Source organism: Corvus kubaryi, unplaced genomic scaffold (assembly GCF_017639235.1).
Source record: "Corvus kubaryi isolate FWS band 111438036 unplaced genomic scaffold, C.kubaryi_AGA036_p1.0 37103, whole genome shotgun sequence".
Taxonomy (NCBI): Eukaryota; Metazoa; Chordata; class Aves; order Passeriformes; family Corvidae; genus Corvus; species Corvus kubaryi.
Genome location: NW_024581029.1, coordinates 1 through 27333, shown reverse-complemented (window position 1 = coordinate 27333; position 27333 = coordinate 1). Strand labels below are relative to the sequence as shown.

Below are 27333 nucleotides of genomic sequence, written 5' to 3'. Positions count from 1 at the left end.
ACAACATTAGCAACCTCCAAATTCCCTGGTTCCCTCCCCAGCCTTAGCAAGCTATCAACAATTTCTGTCAAAGGCTTTTCTATTTCCCTTGCTACTTCCTTCAACATTTGGGATGTTATTCATCTGGGCTGGATGCCCAGACAGCTTTTAACTCATTGGTGTTGGGAGGTTGTGCTCTGTGGTGGTAGAGCCCTGCATAAAATTGGTTACATAACATCAGGGCAGGAGGTACCAGGAGATGAAATATCTGGAGAAATTTCCCATTCATGGAGTGGCAAAACCTGCTAATGCAGAGACCTTCATTCCAAATGCTGTCACTGTCCAGTGGTGTCATGAGGGAGCCTCTCTAATTCTGCACAGCTCTGCAGGAGCCCCAAACCTTCCCCTTTTCTGCTGGTTTTTCCCTTTTAAATTTTCCTTTGCCCTTTCATGTGAGGTATATTGGCCTGATTGCCCTGGTAACAAGTTTTCACAGTTGAGTGAAGGTAACCTGCACAAATACTTGTTTGCACAGGAAAAAGAGATGTGAGAGCCAAGACCTACATTTAAGCAAATAGGTGAGGTAGAATGTTTAAATTAATGAGATTTTCCTGAAAAACGGCACGACTCCTTTGGTGCACTGAAACATTTCCCCTCTCCACTCTGAGAGTGCAGCAAAGCAAGTTCCTTGTGGATTCATCTTTTACTGCTCCTGGATGTCATGGCAGAACAAAAGAGAAGTAAAGCAAAGTATTGGTGTGGGAAACGTGCAAAAAGATAATTGAATGCACTGCAACTCATTGTGTGATTTTTGTATTTGGACTGCAAAAGTGTGAGCAACTTCTGTGGATTTGGGCAAGTTACCCAAGCACGGTGATTCCAGGAATACGAAGGTACAGGAAAAACATCCCTCTATTAACAGAACAGAGTTAAGAAGCTGTAGTAAGTGAGCCTGCCCTGCAGTTCTCTGTCACAATTATCTATCGTCTCTGGTATGTCCAAAGCAAACTGACTTATCACACAGAATAGCTCAGTAAAGGAGTGAGCCATAGCTTTCAGTGCTAGAACATCTCCCACATGTTTGGGAGCTGCAGGCAGCTGAGAAGGGAGAAAGAAATGAATGAAGCTTTGAACTGATGCATTTCTTCCTTTCTCCTGCTCTTTCCCTCTGTGTGAGATGCTCCTTCCCTCTCCAGCACACACCAAGCACTCTGGGAGGTGCATTGCACACAGGAAATGGCTCCTAATTCCAAGATCCTTTGGAATTACATGGATGCACCTCATTATCCAACCACAGCCACAGCAAATTAAATGAATGTGACACATAAAACACTGGTCAGGTAACACAGGAATTGAAATGATCACTGCAAGTGACGGTAGGGGTATGGCTGATATGTTAGTCTGATACAAGGCCACAAATTATTCCCAAAAGGATTTTCTATCCGATGTTACTTCAATGTGTATCCTTAAAACAAGAACATGGACAATAATACATGTCCTTGTGTTTAAAGTTTCTCAAAGGGAAGAGCACTTTAATCCCCCATTAGAAGACCACATTGTTAACTATTAGTCTTCCCACTCATCAAAAAGAAAAGTATTGCACGCTTTTGATGGATCTAGATTAATTTAAAATCTGTATTATTGGCTTTATTTTTGCTAGAGCCATAAATGGAGTCATTACAATCCATTAATTCAGGGCAGTATATCGGTGAGTCTCTTGAGTGCTTCAAAATGTGAGTTGTCATAATGGTAAACTTTTTGATTTACATTTTGCAATAGCTTATTTTTACTTTCAGTGGAGTATTTCCTGCTGTTGCTTTCTTGTGATTTTATGCTAGCGGTCTAACAACTTGTGCTTTTTGGTTCAAGCCTGCCCAAGTGAGGATCACCCACCCATGATGACCAATACATTTGGACTGTGCTCAAAAACAACAAGGGTGGATTAAACTATTCCATTATTGCAGATGAAAGAGTTCTCCCGACATCTGGCATATCATCTTCAAAACTGATATGGAACATTTCCATAAATTCAGCTTAACATTGTTTTTGTGAGTGTTCCAAGGTATTTTTAACATGAAGAAATAGCATGCAAACTAATTTCCTATTTGAAAGTAAATGTCTTGTTCTTATTTCTGATTCACCCAGTTATTAAAAAGGGAAAAGAAAAAAAGGATGTTCACTTAACTTGAAGCATACTGGTTTGTTTACTTAAGTTAATGGAAAAGCTAGTCAGTGTTTGATGTAAAGCTGCCCCCTTGCTTGAAAGAAAACCAAACAACTGCTTATGAATTATGAATATCTCCTAATATTTTCCAGAATTATCTGAAGGATATATTTTTTTTTCTTAATTACATATACTTAAAAGTTCCAAGTTCCCTCTTCATTTCCATTTTGTTTATTTCTCTCCTTGGAAACCTCATAAGCATTTTCCTTTAGCTAGGCTTGACTGAACAAAATATCACTGCTACAACCTGTAATATTGGGGAAATCAAGGCCTGAAAGCTCATTGTGGTTTTTAATTAGGAAGTTGAAGCTCATTAAAGCTTTGCAAGCCTTTTCACAGCACTTGCACTGGCAGCTGCTGGATCCCTGCAAAGGAAATAAAATATAAATATCTACCCAAAAAGTGAGTTCAGGGCACACTTCAAAAATCAACTTTCATCCTGAGACAGCTCAGAAAACAGCTCCTGCAAAAGATGTTGCTTTTCTTGTATGTTGGCATGTTTTCCACTGGTTCAGTCCCAGTCAGAGGTACAGGAACCTGATTTTGGGGTGGTTTTGGAAGTGGAGGTGCAGCTGATCAGTGCAGCTCTGCTGTCAGGTGTAAGACAAGCAACTTAAGCTATTTGATATGAGACCAATTTTATCAATACCCTCTCATTCCCCTTCAGCTTTTGCAGGCTGAATGAGCCTTTTTAGCAATTACAGTTTCCAAGCTGAGAACATTTAAGTTCAAGCTGAGTTCAATAGCAACTCTCAGAAGGAGAGGGCTTATCTAAATGATGATATTGTTTTTAGCACTAATCATCCTATCTGTTGGCAGTAACAACATGCTGCAATCTCCACAGCTCCCTACGTAAATAAGCAGATTCCTGATGCTGTTCCAGCTTCAGAAATGCCTTTGAAGGCATTATTTAGTTCTGAATTTTTCCTATGTGGTTATGTGATACTTTTAGTGTGCGGCTGGACATACCCAGAGATGCCTTGTTTTGAAGAAATGTGTCTAAAACTTATTTAAAGTGTTATTGGCAGGCACCGGGCTGTGAAATAGAAATGGTTAAAAAAAGTTCACTTTCTTGCTTTTTACAACTTTTGAATGATAGAGAAATAAAAGCAAATTATTGAAATAGTACTTAAAAAAAAGACACATCAGTTGATTTGGTCCAAAATATACTCTAGGGATGGGAGGGGACTGGATAGCTGGGATAGAATAACACAATGTTCAGGTTGCACAGTTCAAGTGAAGTGAAAGGATGTGCAGAAGTTAAGGTTTCTGTGGCAATATAAATTTCACTATGCCAAAACCAAGCAGTGTCAGACAGTTCTGCTCTAACAAAACCATCATGAACTGGATCTTATAAATTTTTGTTTGTCTGTTTTGCCCTAAGAATTCTTATTAACTGCCACCCCCTTAGAACTTAAGTGGAAAATTCAATTTTCCATGTCATTCTTCACATGAGGAGGGCTTAAAATTGAGTTTGAAATTTTAAAAATTCTTTGTTTGCAAGAGAATAGATACAAGAGGTGAAGCCAGGCAGGATAAAAATTGAGGCAGAGGCACCAGGGGAAAAGAAATCCGTCCTCTGAAGGTAAAATTTTAAAAAAGAGAAAAAGCAATATGGATACTAATGAAGGAAGGAAAAAGAACATGGAAAAAGCAAGACAGGAGGCCAGGGGAGGTTGTGGAAAAGGGGAGATGGACGAGAGGGGCAACTGAAATAAGCTGAGGGTGTGCAGTCTACTGAAGATTGTAAGTTGGAGCGGTGCTTGGGAAGTATTTGTTGTTCTTTCAAAAACCTGACAAAAAAATTCTGAAAACTGAAAATTATTATTATTTTTGGCCCCACTCTAAGATTTTTCTGGGGTTTAGCCATGCTTTTTTTTTTTTTTTCTGTGTTTGGGAACAAAAAAAAAAAAGAAAAAAGACACTAAAAAATACTTTGTTCTTTCAATGAGTCAGTAATAAATAAAAATGAGCATTTTAAAAACCAGAAGTTTCCTTGGGAAGAGAGAGCTATTTCTTCTTCCAAATTTACTTTGCCTTAAAATTGGGATGTGCTCTGCTCTCAGGCTGAGGATCTGCCTTCCCAGCTGCCTTTAAGCAATCAAGTAGAAGTAGCAATTGGGACAGCTTTGCTCCTTTCCTTCTTTTTTTTTTTCCCCCTGGTGTTTGGCTGGGAATTTACATGGGTTTGCCTCAGAATAGATGCTGTGCTACCATAATCCTGGCACTTTTCACTGAAAATGAGATTTCAGCAGTGTTTCCTAGAGTAAGTGGAGGACTCCTGAACATCCAGCTGCAGGGCTGGCGGGAGGGGGAAGTGCAGCAACCTGCTTTGTTTGCCTGAGCATGTGATTCTTTTTCTTTTTCTTTTTTTAAATACCTTGTGATCTTCACAGACTCCTGGCGAAGCTTAAAAGGTTAGTTTGAGAAGGGAGTGGCTATCATTTGTTTAGAAAATAAATAGGAAAAAGTAGGCCAAATACCAGTAAAGTTCCAGTTTTAAAATATTAAACTAACACACAGCATTGCTGACCTGGAAAGGTCACATGAAGTGGGAGAAAGGATGTATTTAGAGTGATTGCCAGGCAGGACGTGGGATCTCTCACTGACTTGGCAGTAGATACTTCAGCTCTCTTTGCTGTTTCTAATGCTCCTTATTTGCTAAGTTCTTAAGTTTGACAAGATCCATGCTTTATTTTTCAGTATTTACATGGTATTAAGCAAGTGTTTAAATCCATTCAGAGGGGTAACCAAGGCCTACCCTTCCTGCTTTTCCTGCTTCATCTTCGGATATAGACAGGATGTGCAGAAACCTGGGAAAAGGGAAGCTTGGAGGGGGTTTTCCTTTGGGGAGTGCTATTAGATAACAGTGTTATTTGTGACAAGTTCAAACTTGCTAAATATGGTGGAATAGGTTTGGTGCTTCCAAATCTATCAGTGAGGAAAGAAATGACTACTTAAATGACAATAGAGCTGTTAGAATTCCTTCAGAAGAAGCAGGAAGATGTAATGGAAATGTAAAGATGTCAGCATCCCTCTCTATGGCCTGACTGTAGGGCTTTTGGCAAATGTGGAGGAGAAAACCCAACGCAGCAGATAAATAATTGCTGCCACATCATCCCAGCACATCATCATCACTGCTGGTTGAGATGAAAGGTATTTACAAACCAGAGGCTGCCAGCAGAACACAGGCAGCCCCAGCTTGATCCAACTCCAGCTGTAATCAATAGGAGCCTTCAGCTAAACCAGAGCCTGCAGAACAAACTGACTGCTTCTTGAAATGTCTTACATGGTGAGTTCTGTAAAGGCAAAGCTGGAGCTCATCAAGAGTGGGGCATGGAGGGATGCAGTAGAGTTTTACTCCACACATTGTTTGGTGGGCTTCAAAATTTCCATTGACAACTGAAGCCCCATTTATTTTCTTCCCTTTAAATCTCCCACTCTTACTTTTCTCCTGTTTTCCTTTCCCTTTTTCTCTAGGTTCTGCCCTTCTAATTTTTCAAGGCGGAGAATGTGCCTTTGTTTGTGAAGAGCAAGGAGAGTTTATGGCACCCTATTCGTTATATTTATGAATCATATCTGACTGAATTTTCGCATAGCCCAAAGGTGGCTGATTGCCCAAAGGCACACTGCTCCTAATGCCTGTGTTTTCTATTTATAAGGTGTATTTTAGTTTACATCAGAAGCTGAGGGAAAGACTTCTGCTTGATATCACTTCTGCCAAATGGAACCCACAGAGAAACCGTGGCCAAAGGAATTCTGTACAAAAGTTGTCCAGGCTCTGTAATTTTGTTCACGTGGGTGCATGGTACTGTACACTGGCTGCCAATAAAAACACTCTAAAATAGATACAGCCCTGTGCAAGTCTCCAGATGATCTTAAAATGTACACGACACAGGTAAGGGAGCATGGGGAGAGAACCAGGCTTTGTTAGGACACAGCCCAGTGAGAAAATCAGCTTTTGTAAGGTGGTCGTGAGAGGAGAATCTCTGACAATCCCTGCTACTCCCTGCAAGTTGATGAAATTCCTGAAAGAGCAGTTTACAACCAAATTAAAGAAAATTGTTGCTTTTGAAGCCATTTGTGGTTGTGACCAAGTGCGGGCACTCCCCAGAATGTGTTGATGCTCCGTGGGCAGCAGAACCAAGGACAGGGAGAAATGAACCCCTCCAAGGTGGGAACATTGGTCTGGGCCATTGCTCCACGTCAGGAGAGTCTGGGATCACTGGCAGGGCTTGGAAAGCTCTGGCAGCACGGAGCCCAGGATACAGGGAGAAGATCTGTGGGATGATCATTAGCACTGATGCCTGTCCAAACCAAGCTTTTTGCCTCCGGAGAATGGCAGGAATAAAAGGAATTGGCTTTGCAGCTACTGGGGGGAAGGGAAGGAACAGGCCCTGACGGATTCACTGGACAAGTTTTTTAATACTTTGTGGCTTGAGATGTTTCTCTTGCTTTCTGGCCCCAGGAAGAGAGTTGAGTGGGAAGCTTTAGAGTCATAGAATGGCTAGGGTTGGAAGGAATCTGAAAGCTCATCCAGTGCCACCCCCTGCCATGGGCAGGGAACACCTTCCACTATCCCAGGTTGCTCCCAGCCCCATCCAATCTGGCCTGGAACACTTCCAGGGATGGGGCAGCCACAGCTTCTCTGGGCAGCCTGTGCCAGGGCCTCACCACCATCACAGCCAAGAATTTTTTTCCTAATATCCAATGTAAACCTACTCTCTCAATGCGAAAAAGTAAATTGTAAAAAGTCCCTCTCCATCTTTCTTGTAGCCATCCTTCCTGAAAAAGCATTGAGGACCCTCTTCATCCTTTATTTTCCCCCCCACAAAGGTTCTTTGCTTGGTTCTCTGTGTGTTCCATTCCCTTCTTTAAAAGGTGTGAGATCCCAGATATTTATGCTCCTGCAAATGGAATGTATGAGCCAAGTGCCAGGGATGCCTGTCTGCATCCTGGCACATCTGAGGGATGCCCAGGACATTGTCAGTACAGCATTTGGCACTGCCTGGCTGTCTGGAACTCTAAGTAGACAGCCACGAATGTGTGATTAAAGCCCACTGCAGCCTTTCTGTGACCACTGCAGAGGTTAATGACTGGGCAGGATCCACAGGGAAACATGAGGGCCTCAGATGCTGCTGGACACAGGCCAATGTTGGTTGGTCAGAATAAATTCTGCTCATAAATTCTTGCAGGATGGGAGAAGAGATTTCTCAATTTAGACTTTCATCAAAGCTATTGGAAAAAGCTGTCAATCACACTTAGGGTTCTCAGAGATGCCTTGCTGCCTCAAGTGCCTTCCAGATGGATTTAATTCCAGTGCATTGATCAGCCACTCGGCTTTGCAGCTTTGAGGGAAGTCCATGCCATCCTCATTGAGCTGCTGCATGGCAACGAAATTGACTGGTGGCTCTTTCCTCATGGAAGTGCTGTCTTCCAGGAACTGATGAGGCAAGAGGTGAACTGGCAAAAGATGAATCTATGGGATGCTAATTCTATCCAAGTAATTATTGCCAAGAGCAAAGAATAGAATGAAAAGGTGAAGCGAGGAGAGATGTAGCTGAGTATTAGGAAGATGGTCTATTTATAGTGGAGAAAGAATAAATATCTATGAGCACATTAATTTCTTACTTACAGGATAAAGGGGGGAATTGCTTAAAATTCTGAAACTAAAGTGTTTTACAGTAATTTTTAAAAGTTATTTACTAATCCTATTATTTATGCAATTATATTTGTTAGCTTGAATAACCTAAACCAATGTGTGCAACATTAAGCTTTCTGCCAAGCTAATCAACTTCAAATTCTTTGTGTAAGTTTGGGAGGTCTAACCTAGAACCTGGATTTCTCTGCGCTCTTGGCTTTCAGACGCTCTGGCTGTGGAGAAGGATTCCCCTGTTCTGCTGCTCCAAACCCTGAACTAAAAGCCAGGTCCATGTTTAAGCAGCCAACAGACTTAGAGAGGAGGGGGGGGGGGGTTTCAGAGGACAGCAAGGTGTCAAAAGCTGTGGCCTGTAAAGATTTTTTTTTTTTAAAAAAAAACTTTTTCAGAATACAAGGTTTCCAGACAGGGACTACTGAAGAGGAGGGGAAGTTTTTTAGCAGACTGAAAACATGTGGGCTTCAGTACCTTGAAAACTTTCATAGATAGCATTTAACCAACTGCCTTGGTTTAAAGGCTGAGTTTAATTGATCAGATGCTACCAATAAATATGCAAAACACCAGTGGAAGACCAATGGCAAGATTGATTTTTACCAGTTAACTGAACATCCTCTGTAGTGAGACCTCTATCTAGATTTATTTAGGACCCAACAGACTGTTAGTTTGCTTTGGAGATTTTGTGGACAGGCAAAAAAATCAGCATGAAAGAAAAGAAACAGAGTGTCCCAGCTAATAACCACAGGGTCTTCTGAACGGATATCAGAGGTTCAAAAACACCTCTGACAAATGAAAACCAGGTCATGAAAGTTCTTGTACCCTATTATTTTCTGGACTGGGAAGTGTTCAGTGTGTTTTAGGATCAGGTCCAAATGATTTTTAAGGACTTAAGTCTTGTTTTCAATGAAAGGAAAATAAAAAGGAAGCAAAACATAATAGATAAGTAAGGTTAAATACATATTAAAAACAAAAATCTTTTCAAAGCAAAGAACAATGAACTCTTATCTACAGAAGGTTCAGTAAATAGGTTAATTCTTCATATTGGCTTAAAACTCTTGGGCTTGATTTATTATTCCCCTTATTTGTCCAGGAATTTTTATTTACCCCACAAGGCTTCACACTTACTACATGTACATGTGCTTGCCCAAAATGTCCAGTAGTGGAGAGCAAGGCCCCTTGAGCCAGAAAAGGAATCTGAGAAGTTCCTGGAAAGATCTCTGTGGATGCACAGCTACGTGTCATTCTGTCCCAAACCAGCCACTGCATCCATCTGCTTCTCAGAAGGGACAAAACAGATCTGGTTTGCAGGTCATCAACAAGTTTGAAATTCAACTTCCAGACGGGATGAGATTTTACAGAGAAGATACTGAGGAGATGGTTCTTGTAGCCAAGCCAGGCCTCACTTCCTATAGAAGTGGCACGAAGTATTTATTGAATAAAAGTGACAGCATGGCCTCGTCTGGCACTGCAAATTCTCCATGCTGTTTGGAGTCTCCATAAATCATCAGCTGTAAAGTATCTGCCTTCCTAAAGGAGCAGCTTTATTTCATTAACATTTTGAAAGTGACGTTGCTAATTGTACAGTAATTTATCCAGGATCACAGTGTGAACTGCTGTTTTCAGTCAGGTTTTGGCACTCATTGCCAAAAGTTTAAGTGAAGAAAAGAGGAAGGCAGAATAAGGAATTAAATAGAAGCAAGAATTGAAGAGTATCTAAAAGGGGCAGCACTGGTAGATGTGAGACAAGCTGGGATATTCAGCCGAGTGATCTGAAAACTGTCCCAGCAATGGAACTGCAAGCTGAGTAAACAGCCAATTCCTCCAGATCAAGGCTACTCCCTCTGCTACTCTCAAGCATTTCCTACCCACCCATGAGTAGGATCAGCCTGTGCCTGGTATTGCAGGCTTGCTCTGGCAAGTTTGTTAGTGAGGGGTTTTAAAATAAAAGTTCCTAGCAACAAGGTGAAGGACTGATTGAGGACAGCAGTGAGGAGCTGTGTAAACTGAGGCATGTGCAAAGGTGTCAGGGAAAACACAGGGATCTAAACGTGTGTTTTAAATCCTGGAATGCAACTAAAAGTGTCTTAAAATGACACTTCAAAGTACAAACAGTGATTTTTTAAATTAAAATCAGTCTTGATGTGCTCCCAGTACTTTGAGAAGCTTGGTGGGCACTAGTTATGAAAACACTGCAGCTATTCAGAGTTCAAGTAAGCAACAGTCACTGATCAGTGAAACTTCCCTTCTTTCCTTCTTTGTGGATACACACTGATATTATTTATTTTTTTGTTTTTATCTGGAAATGAAAAAGCTGCCGAGATTCACTTGTAGCAGGAGTTGGGTCATGGGAGGTTGGGAATGACATTCAGCCAGTCTGCTCCTCAGGAAAATGTTTTCATTCAAACCCAGGGAATTGTTACCTTCCCTTATGGAAAACACTTCCTCACCTACACATTTGTAAGAAAACAAACCCTTTTCCCCCCACATCTGCATTTTTAGCAAATCTCTCTTGTCTGTGTCAATCCAGGGTGAATTAGAAGGAGGGGTTCTGGGTATATGGAAAACCTTTTTCACCATTAGGGCAGTCAAGGTGTAGAATAGGTGCCCAGAAAAATGGTGTGCTCTCCATCCGTGGGGTTTTTCAAGTAGTGACTGGATAAATCTCCCAGGTCTGATTTCAGAGCTGAGCAGGATGTTGGGCTGGAGACCTCCCAAGGTCCCTTCTCACCTGAATTATTCTGGGCTGCTGTAAACATACTCTGAGCTATAAACCAGAATGAGAACTCTACTACCTTTCTTTCCTCTGACTTTTTGTAGCATTCTTCAGGCAGGAATTGAGTGCAGTGAGGTTTCTGATTAAAACATATGGAGCCTGTCACACAACTTTTTTTAATGCAACCTAAGCACCAAACTAAATAAATTCAGCCCAGCTGTGAACTAAGAGAAGAACTGTAGGGAAACCAGTTGGTCACCACTGGGCCAAACTGTGAAATTAGTGCTAAGAATAGTTAACAATGGGACATAAGCATTTAATTTTTCCAATTAAGGACAAATGATAGGAATGGAAAAACCTGCATATTATCATTCCAGTTTTTAAGGGCTGTTGTCTGTGCAGCCCATCCCAAGTGCATCCCAACGGGACAGTAATGCTGTCTTGAAGCTGGCTTTGTGTGACAGAGGCAGTTCTGGAGCTCTGGGCCATAAAGCCGAGTGCGTGTGTGTTGGTGCGTTCCGCAGGGATGGGCTCCATCCAGGCAGCTCCCACGGCTGTCCCGCTTGGAACGTTATAGCCAAATTAGAAACCCTTTCTTGTTTTGTGCTGCCTTTTTGCTGTTTTTCCTGTTCTTACACGCTTAGGGTTGTTCTAGCTGGCTGAACCCCCTGGATGGCCGTTGAGTACGTGCAAATCCCAGCCGGTCCCTTTGGTCCCTTTAATGCTTTGCTTCCAGCCTACTGCTCAGGGCTGTAGCAGGAGTGGGACCCCACCCCGAGGACCAGGCTGCGGAGTGGCCCCTTCGCCCCTGCTTGGTCACACGTGAGGCATGTGAATGGAGCCCCCGGGGCTCTCTCAGCCTCCACCAGCCAGAATATGCTGAGGCCACTTTTTGGCTGGGTTGGACGTGACAGATACTAAAACAAAGAATGAAATACAAGGAATGATATAAGCTGCTCTTGCTGCTGCTGCTTTTGTCCCAAATGCACCACTGAACACAGCAATTGTGGGGTGCGATGTGCTGGTTAAGTCACAGATCACAGAACAGTCTGAGTTGAAAGGGATCATCGAGTCCAACCCTTAAAGGAGAGAAGTGTGTGCCCCACAAGGCTGTTTTGAGCAGGACAGTTCCTTCTCCATGCACGTGTTGTCCAGGAGAATGGGGCCTTGGAGGGCCCCTGGAAGCTGTGCCAGTACTCAGGGTCACTGAATTTCAGTATTGCTTGCTCTGCCCCACAGTAACGAACATGATTCCTGTGATTACAATGTTCTGATATCAATACCTGATTTTGATATAGAAATTGCACTCGACAGCTAACAATCAGATTATTTACACACCACTTTGTCAGAATTACAGAAACTTTTGTTTGAATTTCCCAATGGTTTAAATTTTTAACAAAACTGCACTGGTTTGTGCTCTCCCAAAAAGAGTCTCAGCCTTCTGCAGCTCATAGGGCCAGGAGTGGTTCCATTGTGGGACTGAACATCTGATGTCCACCAGACTAATTAGCCAGGGCTTTGGGGAATTGGCTTTGTGCTCAACCCACAGGTAACAGCCACCAAATCCAGCAAGATGGAAAACTTAACAGACTCTGCTTTCTCAAACTGGGCACTGGGACATACCTCAGAAAAGTACAGATATCACCAATCTGCCCTTCAACAATCAACCTCATCCTGACATTCTTTAAGAACTGAGGATTGCCCTAAGCATAAATTAGGTTTGTTAATCTTTTCAAAAGTTGCTGCTTTTTAACTTCTGCTCTCACTGTATAAAACAGTGAGCTTTGTTTGATCAGGTTCTTAAACTGTTCCTCTCACTCCTATCCCATGGCAGAGATTTGGGAAGCGTTTCCTTTTGGGGGCTCCTCCAGCCATGCCACCTTCCAGCATCACAAATAAAGACTCAAAGTGGGAAGCAGCAGCTACAAACCTGCCTTGATTATTTCTGTATGGTTTTGCTACACTTTTCTCTGCTGTAAAAACCTCTCTTCATCCCCAATGCTGCTTTCTCGTGCTGCTCCTGTTTTTCAGTATCTCCCCTGTCCCAGACTCTGCAAGCAGCTGCCCTGCTCCTGAGCTGTTTGAGAGGGAAGAAGACCAAGCAAGTGAACTATTCCTGCATCCCAAACAGCCCCTGCACGGCTCCGGAGCTGGGGAATCCCCCAGGAAGCTTTTAGGAGGGTGGAGAAAGCGGAGACAAGATCAAGACCAGCGCTCTTAAGCTGTGCTTAGGGGAAGAGCTGAGGGTGTTCGAGGGTGTTGCTGGGTGGATCTCCTTGGCTGGTTTTGGGGTTTGGCTCTATTACATGGCTGTGCTTTCAATTTATTTCAAAGGTGCCTGGAGCCTTATAAATCTGCATACATAGTAAGGAAGAGATTCTCCTCACAGTGGATACTGAACTCTGAGTGTAACCAGAACGGAGGGAATGTTTTGATTTAAATACATAATGAAGCAACCTTTTCATAAAAATATCTTTTCTAGAAATGGGGAATTTTCCTTTTTATAGACACAGAGAGCCACAGTTTCTAATAGAGGAATACTTTGTCTTGGAACACACACAAAAAACCAGCCCCCTCCCCAAAATTATCCTTTTCACATGCTGATTGATAGATTAAAACTTAGGAATATAGTTTCTGGATTGTTTAAATAACAGTCAGTGTTTGCACTGGGGAAAATGGGTGGCTTTTTCCTGCACCCAGCTTTTCCTGCACAAATGCTATCAGGAGTGTGGTTCTAGCTCTCTTCCACCTCAGCTTAATTCAAGCTGTAATGTTCTTCTGCTTCTGCAAACACCAGAAACCCAAGGGGTGCTCAGTGGTGTTAAGCCTATCATTTTTATCTGCTTGTGCAGTGCTTTCTGCTCCAGGGAAAAAGTGCTGGAATTGTCAGGAATATCTTTGGAATATCGACCATCCCCAAATTATTTTCTAGTCCAGTAACACATAAGGAGAGAGTGGGAAAGAAAATCTGTCTTGATGCTTCAAATTAAGCCAAATAAGACCGAGGAAGGTCTGGATGCAGAGTACATACAGGCCAGGATGATGTCAGAGAAGAACACGTTTTTTCTTTCCCCTTGGGAAATGGGAAAGACTTTTGGATTCTGCTCTCTTTCCTGATTTAGTCTCCAACAACTTCTGGGAGGAATGAAGTCAGGTGTCATCCACAGCCCACAGGGGCAGAGCAGAGGTTGCTCCAAAGCACTGCTTATTTCTGATGTGATTCTGTGCTCACTGCCCTGTGAAATATTTCTATATTCCTGCTTTTAACTCATTCCAGGCATGACAGGCAAGTCCTTGTTTCACCCAGGTCACCTTTATCATCTCAAAGTTCTGTGGAGAACTGGCTCCTGATAAGGAAGTCCCTTGAGAACAAATTCATTTATGAAGAAAGTGCTTTTAAAAACTACAGGCAAGTATTTGTTGCTTCTAAAAGTGTATTTAATCCCACCTACTCTGTATCCCAGATACTCAAAATTCTCCCCAGAGTGAGTTTAGACAAGAAAGAGATTGTTTCTCCTGTGTATTTTTATAAGATAGGTCAAGTCAGCTAAAATCATACTTAAATTTCTGCTCGCTTTGCCATGTTTGATTCCTTTGCTCTGTGCAAGATTGTTATTAAATGTTACCTTATTGGCAACCTCTTTAAAAGCATACAGAACGTTGTTACCTGTCAAAAGTCCTTGCATTTCCCAGTTCTGAGTACTTTTGATAACAGGCAGCTGTTACACTATTGATAAGGATCTCTTTCTAAATTTATAATGCTACCAGATATCCAGGAACTGATTGTACAAATTACTTCTTTTCTGGAATTATGGAGGTTTTATATCCCATCAGATGCCTCCTTTTTTTTAGTTGGTTTTTTTTTTTTTTCCCCTTGGATTTCTTTAACTCTGGAGAATTTTAATTGAAGTTGAAGCCCAAACTTAACTCTTGGTATAAGGCCCAGATTTGCACAGCAATCTGCCTTGTCAGAGTTTGTCTTTGGGTGACATCTGCTAGTGGGATTGGTTTGATTGCACACGTTCTGCCCAGTTACCTGCTAACAGGAATCCCATCCATGCAGGCAGATGCACATAAAAACCCTGGAACAAGCTCTGTTTGTACTCAGGAATCTCCATGGAACATCTGTTCAGGCACGGGCTGAACATGCTCAAGTGCAGTGTCAGATTTGCTTAAATCATCTCACACTGGGTCATGCACCACACCAGGGGTTTCCTTCAGATTAAATTCAGCTTGTAAAGGAAGGCTCAGCAGTATCTTCTCCTCAGAGCTGATCAAAACAGGCTTAATTAATTAATATGTCCAATCAAAGGCATGATTTTTTTAAAATAAGGAGTTAATAAAGCCAGATTCAGTTTCCCAAAGTAAACATCTCTTCCCAGGAGATAGACCTTCACACACTGAATCCTTTGTCATCCCATTTAAGAATTTTACTTTAAAGTTATTTATTTAAGCCATGCAGTAACAGCAAAAGACAAGAGGCTACTGAATATCTAATTTCAAAAATGCTTAATTAAGAGCTCGGGATACATATTGCTAGAAAACATCTAATTCATTTCTGAGCCTCAAGAACTTTTTCTTAGCACTGTAGCTTATAAAAGTGTGTGTAACTGTAGTGGTTACATGTTTTCTTAGTCACTTTTTTCAGTGTCGATGCTACAGGTTTGACCATATAATTATACCTAACAAAAATTAGACATCTCTCTACTCTGCTTACAACAGAACCAACCTTTAACGTGATTTCAGATTAACAAATAAGACACAAATGTGGAGGAACATTAAAGGTGTTTTGTAATAACTACATGTGGGCTAAAATACTTCAGAGCTCTGTAATTTACAAATCCCTCTTGTATTTTTAGTAAAGTTAAAAGGTAGATGAAAGACGGTACAAGCAGCATTCTTGTGTATTTAGGATGGTTTTTTTCAGGTTACATTTTGCTGTCTATAGAATTATGACAAATACCTTTCTCTCCAAAACTGTTGCTTTCTGACTGCTATGAAAACAGAATTTAGCAGATGAGACAGATATTTATTTGTGGAATTTCATACTTTTTACTCATGAACTTTATATGTCTGATTACCTATTCCATGTATTCTTGTCATACAGAAAACAGAGATCTTACAAGCCCAGTTCAGATCTTCCAGTCTTGTGGATAGAAGCATCTAAACTTTGACATATACGTGGCAAAATTCCCTTTGATAAAAACCCTTCAGCCCAAGGGATGCTTAAATTTCATTTGACTTATTCTGGACCATGCATAAATAGTGACAGCCCAGAAAACGTAGCTCAAAAAGCATCAGAGAGGGGAAAAAAAGAATAAATTTTAAGCTTAATGAAAGGAGGTGGTCAGGCTCAGCTTACATTTATCCCATGATCAAAAAGTACAAATCCTTACCCAGTTAACACAGACATGGCACAAAGGGGTTGCCATGACAAAGTGCAGCACAAGAGGAGTTGACTACACCACCAAAAATGTGGAATGTTTAAGATGCAACCTGGTAGGTGAACTCAAAAATTACACTCTCCTTGTGGTTTTCTACCAGACCAAAACTATCTTACTAGAAAGGAGTCCTGTAACACTCCCACTGCCTTTGACAGTAGGAAAATGGCAAACCAGCAAGTCTAAACAGCACTCTTGAATGAATTCCCACAGTGCTGGAGACTGGGGTGCTTGGCTGTGGGGCAGCAGATGGGATTCCCTAGCAGAGGACAGGGAGAGGAACACAGGCATCCCTGGGTGGTGCAGGGAGGAATCAAACAGGCCTCTGCTGCCTTTGCAGGAAGCTTTGTTCTTCCCGTGGGGCTGCTTTGGCACACAGAAACAGCAGCTATCATCTTCCCTGGCCAGCATGGGAAGGGAGAAATCACTTGGAAAGAGAATAAAATGAAGGAATCAACAGTTTCAAATTTCAGCTCTTGAACTAGTTTTCCAGCTTCCTAAATTTGTGACCCATCACTGGAGATGCTCAAGAAAAATCTTGGATCTTTGAAAAATGCGTCTGCAATGCTGAGATCCTGTAGAAATGTTCCAGCAAAAGTGACTCAGTAACACAGACTGCAAGAGTGAAAATAAAACACAGGCAAGAGCAGTTCCATTATACACTAATTAATCTGAAGTAGGAGTCACCACCCTCACAGGTTTGAAAATGGAGGAAAAAAGTGGTGGTTGAGAGAAAATCATCCTGAGCAAAAAACTGGGGAAAGGAAGAACACAGAGCCTTTCTCGTGAGGCTGAGGAGTGACAGTGCAGGAGACTGGGAGGAAACAACTGCCCAGAGCAAACACAATGAGAACATCCCAGTGGCAATAGTGGCACTATTACCTGAGAGAGGTGCTAAAAGCAGCTGCCAGGGTGCCTTGGCACTCCTGGGGCAAGTGCCTGTATCACTGTGATGCTGTGGAATGTATTCCATTGAGAGCAGGTTTTGGCACAGGGAACAAAAGCCAGCCCGTGCTGCCCCAAGTCCTGTTTTGTGCCCTCTGGTGCTGCCGCCGAGTGCAGCAGGTGACAGCCCTCACTCCTTGTGTGGTTCTCCTGACTTGTAGGATGCTCGGCTCTGAGTGTCTGCAACAGGTACAGGGAATTCCTCCAAGAGACAAATAAGTGCTCTGAGCTGTTTAATGGGGTGCCAAGTCCTCTGGGATGCCAAGTCAGGATCAGGCATAAGCACATTCTTCCCCTTTGCTATCTGGTGTTATTCCTGATTGCATTGTGGAAAAGACCTCCAGCTTAGAGAAAGGAATTCTGAAGGAGGACAGATGGCTGGAGTTTGGACTTTTTTCAGGCCATGTGCCTTCTGAATCCATTTGCTGTGTTTTGTCTGTCAAAACATGTGCCTCCTCTGAGCTACTAAGGCAACAGGCTTCAAAATCAACAAATGCAGCCCACGAGGATGACAGCCGAGGTGACTACTGTGTGATCCCATTCTTCTGCTGCAAGAAGCCATGAGAACTGCTAATGAGTTTACTTAAACTTGAAGTCCGGTGCTTGCCTGCATAATCCCCATTCAGGAAGCTAAGGTAAATACAACTTGGGGAAGCTTGCTTGCCTCTAGGACACTTAGCACGATATGAGCAAATGGGAGGAATCTTTAGCTGCAACACATTGAGCGTATTCCTGCAGGGGTCAGGACAATGGGAAAGCAGTAACTAACTCAGGAACGGAAAGCAGCTGCTAGTATTTATGCTTGTAATGGATGTTCACAGTAAAGTGGTCAGACAGAACAGAGAATATCTCTCCAAGGTCTTGACTTGACACCCACAGCTGTGCAAACAGCACAGATGGGAAGATGATTCAGAGTGGCCAGATTTCAAAAATGCCCAAAACCAGGCCCTCAAAACAAGATGGGTTTTTGTGAACGCCCCTCTGGACCCTCAGGGCTACTAAAGAGATGCTTCCTTGCAGTAGAATGCAGCAGTTTGACAGATTAACAGCTTGAACAGTTGGTTCGGGGTGGGCTGATGAAAGAAGATCTCTGCATGATGTATCCAAATGTACAAGGAATTAATTAGAAACTATGAACAAAGAGCCGTGAAAGTGTCAGCTTGTGTCCCTCTGTGGATCCTCTTAGACCTGCAGAATTCCTGGGGCTTGTCCCAGTAACGAGCATTGAAATGGCACATGTAACCACGTTGGGCTCTAAGAGTGGCTACAGCTGGCAACAAGTGTTCCCCAGTTGCTGGAGTGCTGCACAAGCACATGGCCTGAGGGAGCACTTTGAGCTACTGCCATCCCAAACCAGATAACCAGGCCTTCTTTTTCCTGCCACAGCCTCTGTCCTCACCCTATCCTCAAACTCAACAGTTCTAGTGGTGTTTACAGAATCATAAAATAGTTTTGGTTGAAAGGAGACCTTGAGGATCACCTCATTCTGCCCCCTGCCATGGGCAGGGGACACCTTCCACTATCCCAGGTTGCTCCCAGCCCCATCCAACCTGGCCTGGAACAGTTCCAGGGATGGGGCAGCCACAGCTCCTCTGGGCAGCCTGTGCCAGGGCCTCACCATCCTCACAGGGAAGAACTTTTTCCTAACATCTAACCTAACCTACTCTCTTTCAATTTAAACCCATTCCCCTTTGTCCTGTCACTGCATGTCCTTGTAAATAGTCTTTCCCTGAGAAGAACAACTCTGGAACTAAACTTGTCACACCTCAGGCTCTTTTACAAATAGCCCTGAAGCATTTTAGAAAGTACTCCTTACCTACAGGAAGGGGGAAAAGTTGGGATGGTGCAATATTTTACAAAAAGCTCCCCAAAACATTTCCATGGCTAAGGAACTTCTCTAGCTGTCTCTTTTAGGCTATGTCTGTATTAGCAAATGGATTGAACCCATAAGAACAGATCCAAACTTGGTGCAGAGGCTCCAAAATCCCAGTCCAAGCACTTCTGAGGCTCCTTGGAGTCTGGCCCTGAAGGCTGAGTGCTCGTTAGTGGTTGTGGCACATTAGTGGCACCCCTGGGGTGCATTTCAGGTTGTTTCAGCTGGACTGGATGTGGCTGCACGTTCCAGGACCGCTCGGGGAGGGGAATCAAAGCGCGGTAAGTGGAGCTCATTAGGAGCTGCAGCGCAGAGGGGCTCCGGTGCCCCAGCCAAAAAGCCAGGGAAGAGCTCTTGCCAGAGGCACAGCCAGGCTCTGCCAAGGGCAGCCACGTGCACCTGCACTCACACATCTTTTGTGCCCTTTATGTGCCAATTGCACATCCCTGACATGTGCAAATATATATAATATAAAGTGACTTCTCTGTGGAAAGCAGGACATCATGAACCGCTCCCCCTTGTCCCTCCCTCCTTAACAGGACAACAACAAAAATGACTCTACAGATGCAAAATTTAGCCTGATTTGACTTCTTCACACTTAATTAACTTGAGTTAAAAGCATACCTGGAGTATGGTAACTTACTTTAAAAAGTACCAGAAAACTTAAATGAAAAAATCCCTAACCCTTACCAGTGTAAAGATACCTAAAGTGATTTTGCAGGGGGAAAAACAACCACAGCACAGAAAACAAATTCATTTTTTTTCCTCCTTCCACAGAGGAGGAAAAAAGCAAGCAATGTCCACCAAGTCTGGGCAGAACTCTGGAGAAATGTCTTTCTCCCGCATAAGCACTGATCTCTTGTATTGCAATCTGTCTCCCTGCTGTACTTGACATTGCAGCAGCACAAAGGGTTACAGACAGACTGGAGAAATATCAAAAGCTAATCTAGCTGAGGAGCAAAAAACTTTGCTCACTTTATTGCTTGTATTGCCAGCATGATAGGAATTAAGAAAAATAAGTTCTTTTCCCTTCTCAAGTTTACAGGTTATTTGGTACCTTTTTTGGTCCTTTTTTTTCATTCAAGTGTCATTAACATTCTAGGAAAAGCCAGTACTTTCTTACAGACCAGGTTTGACAAAATTGAATTAATTGGGTGATTTTCTTTTGACTTCAATAGGAGCAGACTCAAATCACAGAAAGCCTAACAACAAAGTAAAGTACAACTCAGTCCTGTATGCAAGCACAGAGTGTGGCTATTTATGGTTTTTATCAGGCAAAACATTAGTAAACCTAATGTACTTGTCTGGGAACATTAGTTTAACTCAGTAATTTGCTTCGAATTATTTCTTACTCTCTTTTTTGCTCTTCCTCATTACAGTGATACCTCACAGTGGCAGGGCTGAACATCCAAGTGGCTTCCTGAAAGTATGACCAGATGCCACATATGGGAATCTCCCTCAGGGACCAAATTTAGGAGTGACAGTGAAGTGGGAACTGATTGGGATGGGATGGAATGGGATAAGTTAAGGTCATAAACTCAGAATTTAAAGTACAGTTCAAGTGTTTACATTGAAGAACAACATTTTCCACATCAGAGATCTTCCTCCAGAATAACCTTCCTCATCCTTGCTTCAGTTTGGGGGGTTCCTGGCACCACTGCTCATAAAGAGTATCTTAAGGACATCCCAGGAAATGTCTGCTACCCCCACTTCTAACATCAATAGTTATAGAAATGTGTATCCTCACATCACTGGAGTGAAATCCACCAGGACCAGTGTCATTTATGTGCATTTATTCCAAGCACAGGAGCCATAGGAGTGTGTTTGGTCTGTCATTCCCCCACTATTCCATGTTTAAAAAGGGAGTGGACATTTGTGTTAAAACAGAAGGCCCCTCACACTGCAGCATGATGTCAGTAATTCAGCTCCTCAGAGCGTGTTATTGTTTGAAACAGAGGTCTCCACACTTCCACATTGGTTATAAAATACTTAGTGCTGCTGGACTGGAAGGAAAATGTCATACATCTGCAAACAATTAGAAGGAGCTGGATTTCGTATTTGATTTACTAAACAATAAAACAAGCTTAAGTGTGACTATATCTGTAAGTTACACTCCCTAGGAGCCTCGAGCAGTTATCACAGCAAAGTCTTTTAACCATAATTAAATAAATCCGCAGCGGGACCATTGCTGATCAAGATTATCTTTTATAAGATGTTTTCAGCAGTGGAAAGCATGAAGATCATGAAGTTGAATGCATGCTTTAAGTGCTCCAAAAGTCTTTCATCCTTTCTCTCAAGCACACTGTCCACTACCCTTTTTCCAGCTGGAATGCATTCAATACAATACATTTCAACTTTTAAACACTAATATTTCCATGCTTTCTACATCTAGATTGAAATTTTGGCATGAGGAAATGAGTGGCTTGATTCAGTCAAGCCCAAGATTTCCCCATAGGTTGTGTGCCTGCTGGTCAAAAGTTCTGGTACTGTAACAACACTTAGTTGTTGTTATAAATTAACCAAAGATTTGTGAATTGAATAGAAATATTTAGTTGCAAGTTCCAGGAAGCCAGAGCATGGAGTAAAGTAATAGTGATGTATCACCACCAATTTCTCCTCAACAAAACAGAAACCTCAACCAGTTGTTAGTCTCTAACTTAACATTCCACCTTTATTTGGAGGACAAACTATGGGTACTAAATGCTGTCAAACTTCCCTACTGTATCCCTAATTTATACACCTAAAGCCAGTGTTGCAAAAGGGATGGGTATGTTTTGAAATTTTCTAGCATAACTTGCATTTTCTATCAAATACAAATGTTGTTATGTGCTAAAGTTGGAGCAGTTTATTGCAGTTCACCAGTGAAGAGTAGCGCCAGCAGCATCACCTGAAGGAGGGAGTGCCAGGCCAAACCCAGCAGCTCTGCTCCTGGTTCTGCAGCTGCTTTGCCAAGTTAAACTAAGGAAAAAACCAATCTTCCATCCTTAGCATTGATTTTCCCTTGATGACCCTCAGTGAACACCCAGGGTTAAGGGGATCTGACCTCCTGTGGTAGGTTCTGTACTCAGCATTCTTGAATCAGAGCGACAGAAATGCAACTCTGAGGCTTCGCCCCCAAAAATAACTCCTCCAGCCTCCATGATGATTGCTGTGCTCCAGAATGACAGGGAATTTACTTACTAGTGATAAATAATGTTCTGAATACATGAATACCAGGGAGAAGGAAACTACCACTGTGTATTATAGCCTGCCCTGATTATAGTCCCTCAAGTACTATTTTATGTGATTATACTGTTACAGGCCACAAAGTGGAAAAGATGAACCACGGGGTCAAGTTTTGCCCTCTCTTTGCACGGGTGTCCCTCTAACGTGCTTGACAAGCAAGTTTGTGAGCAAGTAGCAGAATATATTTCTATGAAAGAAAACAAAACAATGGCTGAAACATTTGTTACTTCAGCAAGTAGAAGAGTAAACTATTTATATAAAATAATAAATGAAACAGTCTTAGTTTACAGTAGTGCTTGTGAGGCTGATTCCTGAATGCATACAATTAACATTGCTAATGCCCTGAGAATTTTTGGCACTGTGTGTGGTGTATGTACACTCAGATGAAAGCTCTTCATTGCCATAGTTTTCAAGAGTGGCCAAGCTAGGACTGGAAGTAAACTGGCAGGGTCTGCCTAGAGCTACTTCCATGGAGATCAGAAGAACCCAGGCTGTTCAGAAGTTGGGTTCCTACTGCTGGAGGAATATTCCTTATCCATGATAAAAACGCAGGACCCTTCTGCATTGCAGCCTGCTCTAAGCAAAAGTTCATACTGTGGTTATTTTTTGTTCATTCAGCATTCACTTACTGACAAATACAGAGTTCTGCAAGTCTTTCCAAATTGTTTATGCCTTGCTGCATTGCCCACTCTTTCCAGAGCACTTCCTTTCCTAGACATACTTAGTACAACACAAAATGCTTCACTAGAGTTGCTGTCAGGGTTGTTTTTTTTTTTTTAGGAGCTACAGACAACAGAATTAATTTGACTTGTTAGCCCAAAATAGATGGAACCGACTGTAAGGCTGCAACAAACTGCACATTCTGATACCTTGAACAACAACAATAACATTTCTGTATTTTATTTATGTATCTTTAAAGGTGTTAATGGAGCAACAGTCCCTTTCGATCAACGCAAGGGCTACAGGCTGGCATTTCCCTGGGTCTCTTGTCACCCACGCTCCGACTGCAGCGGAAGCAGAACCGAGGCAGGCGCTGGCTTACCTTGGCACACGTTGTGGTCACTTTGCTCATACCCAGCTGCACACTGGATTTGGTGGGTTGGGTTGGGAGGGGCGCGCTGAGGGTCGGCCGGGGTCCGGCGAATGACGCTGTTTCGACCACTTGTGGATTCAGCTGCTGCTTCTTCTCGTTCATTTACAATAATTTGCGCTGTTCTGGGTAGACAGAGGTATCCTCCATAGTGGTTAACACATTTCATCCCACCTTTACATGCATCTGGGACTATTTCACATTCATCAATATCTGTGGTTAGCAACAACACAAGTCATGCTTTTAACAGTCGAACCTTCTGCAACAGCCATTAACACAAAGAACACGACGAGACATGCACGCACACCTCCGTGTCCAAAACAGGGGTGTGCAGTGAGAATACTTAAAGAATACCAGTGGCAAGTCTGTCTTTGAAAATTATTTACTGTACCTTTGCACCGTTGCCTAACAGGATCCCATTCATAACCATCTGTGCATTGCTGTGGAGAAAAAAAATAAATAAATTGGGTTACTTGGGATTCTTTGTTTTGGAAAAACAGTTGAGTGTATTCAGTGAACTCAAAGTGTGGCACAAAGGGAAATGCAATGTTTGCATACCTTGGTAGGCTAGAAAAGTGGCAATCGGTACAGCACTGCTGTGCAGGAACAGCAAAACTTGGGAGTCCCTGCCCACTCGGAATGTTCTATGACTCTACGGTACACAGAGAGAGCCTCTGTCTCAGGAAGTTCCCAAGATATTGTTTGTTGTGAGCAGGCTGGGAAACAAAGTGAGAAAAGCATTGCTTTCTCCTTGCCTTGTCCCTGTACCTTGTGTTACACCCTCTGTCCTTGGCTGAATCCTTGGATGATCTTTGGTGTGACCAAGCTGACCAGAATGAAAATCTTCTTATGAAAAAGCAGCAAGTTCTTCTGAGTTTGGATCTCGTTCCCTGCCTGCCAACAGGTGAACCTTTTTCATTCCCAGACCCTGTTTGCCAGAGGGACTAAGACAACTCTGTGCCCCTGGACTTCATCCTCTCTCCCATTAGCACACCAGCAATGGGGAAGGATCCCATGACAGCTGGAAATTCATTCACATGCTTTTTAGTCACATGACTCCAGGAACTGCAGTCTAGGAAGGACAATTTATATTGTGAGACACACAATAAACGGTCAGAGTTTATAACAGAAGGACTACTTATTTATACAAGACTTTGCAAAATTCAAACAAGGCTATACTCGGCAGCTATTCATATCAATGCACACCAGTGAGTTCAGGAAAGGTTTTAAGTATTCAGCTCTGCATCTTCATTCTTTGTCTGCCCAAAAACATGACATTGTCCAGAGGGCAGTCATTTTAATCACAGGTCACAGTTACAGAGTCTGATTTGCAAAGTATCACAGTGCTACCAACTGCAGCAGAAACATTAAAAATATTAAAGTATCATTGAATCAACCAGGCTGTGCTGTGTAGGTGCATCCTGGGCTGCTGGGGCTATTACTTTAATGGCCCCATACTAAAAGAGAATGGAGTTGGCTAATGTAATTAGTCACAGTCAAGCAAGCTAAATCTTGTTGCAACTCTTCTGCTGCTGAGGGACTTACAAGTGACAAACTTGACCTTCTGATGCCAAGATCCGCTTGTTCCAGGTCCTATCCTCAACTTATTTTGAGGGACCTGTTACTGACGGACACTGACTCAGCAGGAGGATTGAAAATATTTTCTTCTCTTGCAGGTGACACCAATGATTTGCCAAACGTGGCGGCGAGTTGTCACTTGGAAGGGTTTTTATCCCCAAGGGGTAAGTGGACACTCTCTAAAGGATTGACTGCATGCTGAGTTGACAACACCAAAGTTACTGTAGCTATGAAAAGGCAAACCCAGGGGAAAACAGCTAATTCATGCATTTACTGAATCACCCAGTTCCTGTTAAGGCACAACAGAAGTACTGTGTGTTTAACTGCAAGGAGCCAAGTCCATCTATTACTGCAGCCAAAGGCTTTTACAATAGCAAAGGATTTGGCCCTCCATGGATACAATGTGTGCATGAGAAACAGTAGCATCCCAAGACCAAAATCTCCCAAAGCTGGGGGTTTTTTGTTTCATTTTACATGATTGGAGTTTAATAATCAGTGAAGTACCTAAATGCTAAGACCTCCTTGAAAATGGAGCATAGGTACCCAAGCCATGTAGACTTGCTGGAAATGTTCAATTGGTATAATCAGAATTATGTGAAATGCTACATAATTAAAAACCCCCTCATACAATAACTGTGGGAAAGGAGGAGGGTGGAACCTCTGTTTAGTCCAGATTTTCAAAAGGTACTTACATCTTCAGTTTCTAGTTCTATACAGGGACTTAAAAAAAAAGTAAATAACAGAAGCCTCTAAATAAAAGTACTCCCAGCCTTCAAAACCCTAATGCTTCTAAAGCCCAGTGTTAAAGTATTTTATGACTGACTTCCTGATGCTCACTTGAGGCTTCTTTAAGCCCTGACTTCTACAAGAAGGTCCAACTCTGCAATATTTACTTGCTTGAGCCATCCCACTGACTTCAGTGGGATTACTTGTATAAGACACAATCCTGGGCTTTGGCTGTGGTTCTCTAACTTTTTGCATGTGTGCAGAATTTTCTGCTTGTGTGGCATTGGGCTGATGTCTGTGCACATATCCAGAGGTCCACCCATATGAAGCAAGTTGCAGGGATTACAACTGTAATCAGATGTGAAAATGCGGGTTTTTCCCCAGCCCAAGCCGGGGTAATTGCCACTCCTTCCATGACATGCATTATGCAAGCCAAGCACTGAACACAAGCAGATTGAAAAGAAAAAGCCTGACAAAAAGGCCTTTAAATCTCTTAGCCCGTCACTGGGTTGCAAGCAGAACCTGTTTCCAGTATTCTTGTACAATTTTATCAAGCCACACAAAGCCACTGCTCAAAACCAGCTCAGAAAAGAACAGTCCCATGATCTCTCCAGGATTCAGATGCTTCATTAAGAGCCCCAAATTTGGAAGTACTTGCATTTTGTTTAAAACAGCTTGAAATATCCATAAGAAAACACAAAAGAATGTTTGACCTAATTATCTGTCAAACTCCATATATTTCAAATGAAGGTCCTAGGGACCCTGTCTTTATGAAAATGGATTAAAAAATATTAAAACCTCCTAATTTTGTTCAGTCCCTCAAACTGAGTTCATAGATAAACTTTTCCAAACAAGCAGTTGTAACCTATTTTCCTCAATCTTGTCAACTTGAACTTTTAAACACTGTTTCAGCGCAGGAACAGCTTATTTTATGATTAACATTCGAACTCAGCGACCTCTGTAGCACATGCTATACATTGGCAAGAAATTCAGTTTTTCTTAAGGGTCATTTAGCAAAGAATCCCCGCAAAGCGGTAGTTATCTCCAAGTCTATTAAACCTTACCGTGTACGTTATGGTTTCCTCAGTTTCCTGCGAATGTACTGTAATAAGAATGAGCGCAGCCAAGAACAGAGCTGTCAACATCGTGAACCTTGAAAGAAAGGAAAAACAAATCAAGCGGTCTCCTTTGCTAGAAGAGGCTGCAGCACCCCTGGGACCGGCTCCTGCCTAGGGAGCCCACCCAGCCCCTACCTGGGAGAGGCGGCCGGGCACTGCCCGTTCGCTCCCGCAAGGAGAGAGTGAGGCTTAGCCGTGCTTCCCAGCCCGGGGATTTTATCCAGCTGGGAAGGGGGGCGGAAATAACCAGTCAATGGAGTTTAAAACACCCCAGCGCTCAACGGGAGCAGCGCCGGACAAGGCGCGGGCAGCGGCACTGCCCGGCCGGCGCACGCTTTGGGGTGGAAAAAGCAACTTTTCGGTTAAAGCAAGGCGTGGGGGACACCGCCCACCTGCCGGGCTGTGCCCGGGACCCGCTCGGGCAGAGCCGTGCCCCGGGGGCGGCGGGCACGGAGCCGCCCGCGCTGCCCGCTCCTACCTGCGGGACCGGGCGGGCGGCGGCCGCTGCTCCTGTCCGCTGCCTCCGCTGCGCTGCCGGCGGCCGCCGGTTCTCCTTGCCCCGCTGCCGGTGCGCTGCCGGCGCCCGCTCCTTCTCTTTCCCCCGGCGCGTGTGCGGTGCCGGTGCGCTGCTGGCGGCCGCTCGTTCCCTTTCCCGCGGTGTCGGTGCGGTGCCGGCGGCCGCTCGCTGTCCTTCCCCCCGGCGCCGTGCGCTGCCGGCCGGCCGCCCGTGCCCCTCCTCTCGCTGCCGGCAGCCGCTCGCTGTCC

The 27333-nt window shown here is 43.1% G+C and overlaps 1 protein-coding gene across 2 annotated transcripts in view; it reads right to left on the bottom strand.

Moving 5' to 3' along the window:
* The window catches only part of EFEMP1 (EGF containing fibulin extracellular matrix protein 1), a 45979-nt gene extending 18652 nt beyond the window's left edge, over positions 1-27327 (bottom strand). Inside the window, exons 1-4 of one of the 2 annotated variants that reach the window (XM_042021018.1) lie at positions 27047-27327; positions 26515-26602; positions 23538-23586; positions 23099-23359 (exon numbers count right to left, since the gene is read on the bottom strand). In XM_042021018.1, coding sequence (XP_041876952.1) covers positions 23099-23359; positions 23538-23586; positions 26515-26595 — 391 coding nt within the window. In that variant the 5' untranslated portion in view covers positions 26596-26602; positions 27047-27327. Of the gene's footprint in view, positions 1-23098; positions 23360-23537; positions 23587-26514; positions 26603-26703; positions 26860-27046 lie in introns of those variants that run through there. The other variant, XM_042021017.1, reaches the window with a different exon arrangement.
* Between the last annotated feature and the right edge of the window lie 6 nt (positions 27328-27333).